General features: G+C 35.2%; 1 protein-coding gene across 1 annotated transcript; it reads right to left on the bottom strand.

Moving 5' to 3' along the window:
* Positions 1 to 2,369: 2,369 nt before the first annotated feature.
* Positions 2,370 to 3,454, bottom strand: LOC134268822 (uncharacterized). Its single transcript, XM_062751067.1, has 2 exons — positions 3,243 to 3,454; positions 2,370 to 2,886 (listed from the first exon to the last, which is right to left on the bottom strand). The coding sequence occupies exons 1-2, from the start codon at positions 3,341 to 3,343 to the stop codon at positions 2,370 to 2,372; spliced, it is 618 nt and encodes a 205-aa protein (XP_062607051.1). The 5' UTR covers positions 3,344 to 3,454.
* Positions 3,455 to 3,924: the final 470 nt, after the last annotated feature.

The raw sequence follows: 3,924 nt of genomic DNA, 5'->3' as shown, positions 1-3,924 counted from the left end.
GCATGTTTTGTAACATCAATTTCATAACGATAATACATGTAATAAAAAAATATTTTAGTAAATTTATATTTGTTTTATTTGCTTTAAAATTTTAGTTCTTAAATTATAAATTAATTATTTAATTAATTATCTAGAACTATGAACAAGTATTGATATATTTAATAATTTAATTCTTAGGAACTACTCCTTTAAGTAAAAGATTGAAGAAAACTGCAGTGCCAAGCATTTTTCCCTGGGTAGAGCCAAGTCCACATTCACATGAACGAGCCGACAGAGCCAAGTCCAGAGGCATCAAACGAAAACTAGCAGAAGAATTTTCTGCTTCGTCTTCCGTAGATGAAGTCTTCTATACATCAGCTGATGATCTGCATGTATCCGAGGAAACTGTATCTAGCTCTACCCAAATTTTGGCTGAAGAAATTCAAGTCAATGTTCAGAAATCTGACGTTAAATTTTTTGATGTAGAGACACAAACTCCTCGGTATCCCCCAATGAGTATTGAAAACTTTACAAATGATGATGCCGGAGTAAATTTCTATACTGGATTGGAAACTCTAACTAAATTTTATTTTGTTTTAAGAACCTTAGGACCCGCAGCTCACTGTTTGAATTATATTTATCATAAGGTTTCAAACATTAGTGTTCCTGACCAATTTTTCTTAGTCCTCTGCAAGTTACGGCGCCATACGACCAATTTTGAACTTTCAAGATTATTTGGAGTTTCCGAAAAGACTGTATCAAATATATTTTTTACATGGATTTTATTCATGAGTAAGCAATGGCAGGAAATTGACATTTGGCCTACAAAGTATCTTGTTAAATATTACTGTCCATCAGACTTTAAAACAAAATTTCCAAATACTAGAGTGATAATAGATGGCACAGAGTGTCCAATTAAAAGACCAAAGTTACCAAAGCCACAGCAAGCAACGTATTCTACCTATAAAAACCGTAACACGGTAAAAGTTCTTGTAGGAGCGACACCAGGTGGATTAACATCTTATATTTCTACAGCTTATGGGGGATCCACAAGTGACCGTCAAATAGTTGAAAGAAGTAGGTTGTTGGAAATGTGCAATTCTGGAGATTCAGTAATGGCGGACAAAGGTTTTAATGTGCAGGATATGTTTGTACACAGGAACATTCAAATAAATACACCAACATTTTTCAAAGAGAAAAACAGATTGTCATGTGCTACTGTGATTGAAGACCGAAAAATATCGAGCAAACGTGTGCACATTGAGAGGATCATTGGACTTGCAAAAACATTCAAAATTCTGACTGAGCCTATGAATAGCTCTGAAACAAAACTTTCTTCAGAAATAATCTATGTTTGTTTCATGCTGTGTAATTTTAAGAATTGCATAGTGCCATCTTATGCATAACTTGGTATTAAAAATGACATAATAAGAGAAAAAAGTCTTATTTCATTTTTCTTTATTGCAACTACATTTGCCATCATATGTCTTGAAAAAAGTTTTTTCCAATAGAGCAGACTTAAAAAAATCTTCATAGAATTCATTCAATTTTTTCTTCATCTCATCAATAAATTTATCATCCCTTTCTATTGCAAAGAATAAAAAGTCATTGAAAGTATACACAACAAATATACACTCATTTTTCTCTGCACAGTAAAGTTGTCCTTGGACCTGATAGTAATAGTCATGGGATTTATTCAAATAAAATTTACTTCCAGACTGCTTGATATAAGGAACTGTTTTTGAGGAAATAAAACTGTTTCTAGCCACATATGGACACTTAACTTCAATCAAGGTGTCATCGTCGATAATACCATCTGGGGTTGCTGCTAAATGAGGGGAGTCCAAACTGACACAAATTCCACTATCGTAAACTGTGCGTCCCGAAATTTCCTGGTACTTCTTTACAGCTTCTTTTTTCGTATTTTCTTCCATGAAGAATAGGTTTGGCATTAATTTTTTGTGCCTTTGTTGTTAAGAAGTCAGCAAGTTTCACCTTATCAGTTCGATCAGTTGCTTTACATATTCTCCCGAATACCGAAGAATGAAGACGTTTGCAACGTTCCTCAAACCAAAGGTCGTTGGCCGCTTGTGTAGCTGTTTTTATCATAACTTGACGTGCATTCTCCTCTGAAATTTCTGATACATTTAAAAGTTTCAAATGATTTTCACTAAACGTGTCTTTTAGATAGTCATGGTCCAGGTTGTAAGCTTTCATGTTTACAGGCTCATACAGCTGAAAAATTGGAGTCTTACTAATACCTGGGTAATTCAAGCACACATTTCTAAAGTAAGACTGGTATCCCGGATTGCCTCTAAATTCAACTGGACGAGGGTCATAGTCATTATTGCATACTTCGTCACAGCCTGGCATGTCCAACTGTCTTGCTTTCATAGGGCTTCCTTTATGGGGCTTAGCACGATGAAAAGTTTGTAACCTCTGTGTGTGCAGGTGAGTTCTGTTTTGTATGTCCCATGCTTAACAAAATCTGCACATGAAAAAAGTACAGCACAGACATGCTTGCAATGTGCATCGGGTCCCATACCTGCCGCACATTCACATTGAGACTCTATAACACTTCTGTCTTTTCCTATCATAATGTCAACAACATATTTCACAGACTTCATCATTGAAGCTTTTACACTACTTCTAACGAACCAATTTGAATCATGAAATGTCACCCTCACATACTGGATAAACCCATCGTTGTACATATCCCTTCCTTTCTTATCAGTTGTCTTATTAAACTTCGACAAGAAAGTGGAAATTTCTGCCTCTGTGCAACCTGGAAAGGTCTTGTCACCATGAAGGTCCTTGTAGAGTTGTGGATCTGGCGTCATCATCATAAATTCAGGTCCATAAACATCGGTCTTAGCGCAATGTGCATTTCTTCTGTAGGCTTCAAGTCTGTAATAAAATAAGCATATTTAATTCTTTTTCATGTATAGTTTGAGAGAAACATAGCTGCAACAATCAGGAAATAATAATACTGCTTCATAATAAAAATATAGAGAAGTATTCTTATTTTACTGCAAGCACCAAGCAATATGACATCGATGTTAGAATTACCGAGGAAATTCAAGTTAAAAATCTAACACGCTAAAGTTGCTGATTATTTAAGAATTAGTCTCTTAAACCCGGTAATTCTGATATTTACTGTCAATTTGACGTAATGTTAATCTTTTACACACCATTGATAATTATTTACCGTTTATTAATAATGTTTACTTGGATTTGCATGAAAACATCGTATGTTTATTTACCTCTCCACAAGTTCCCACTTCCTTCCTGATTTCTTTGCTCCAAACTTTTCTAACTCCTTCTTAAGTTCGGGTATAGTCATATCACCACAATTAGATGCCATAGTAAATTAAGGATTGTAACTGAAACGTGTGTGCTTTCCGATATCGTATTCGAGAATGGATGCTGATTATCCATCTTCACAGGTTTTATCATTTTTGTAATGGACCGCATTTTCCTGTGGCCCCCCCTACCGATACATGATAAGATAACCGACTCCGGTTCCCCATTAAAGTAATTTTGGAATAAATTTCATGTATAGTCTGCAGTCTGGCATCTGAACGTGAATAATGCAAACGAAAGAGCACAAACTATACAAGATACCCCACACGTCATACATAACACAGCTTTTGCAATGCATATTTTGTTTACTACAAAACTCCTCGGGTGTTTTGGTTCGGTGGTGAAAACAAGAAACCCATCTGAACTATAAGCCAAGATTTCGGAGGAACCATTTTCTTTGGCTAATCGAAGATTCACTCTTACATGACCCCAAATAGGATGTTGTTAGATGTTTGAGAAGCAGTAGCGGATTCGGAACATCTAATTTTAATTAGATTGCATCCATCTGTGACATCAGTTTGGAATGTTATTGGTTTTACTATTAAGTAAAGTATTACAAAAACAGAATGTCTGTTTGTTTTT

Source organism: Saccostrea cucullata, unplaced genomic scaffold (assembly GCF_032062105.1).
Source record: "Saccostrea cucullata isolate Sc308-1 unplaced genomic scaffold, CSIRO_AGI_Scuc_v1 ctg8789, whole genome shotgun sequence".
Lineage (NCBI taxonomy): Eukaryota > Metazoa > Mollusca > Bivalvia > Ostreida > Ostreidae > Saccostrea > Saccostrea cuccullata.
The sequence above is the reverse complement of the archived record's forward strand: the minus strand, read 5'-3'. Positions and strand labels throughout refer to the sequence as shown.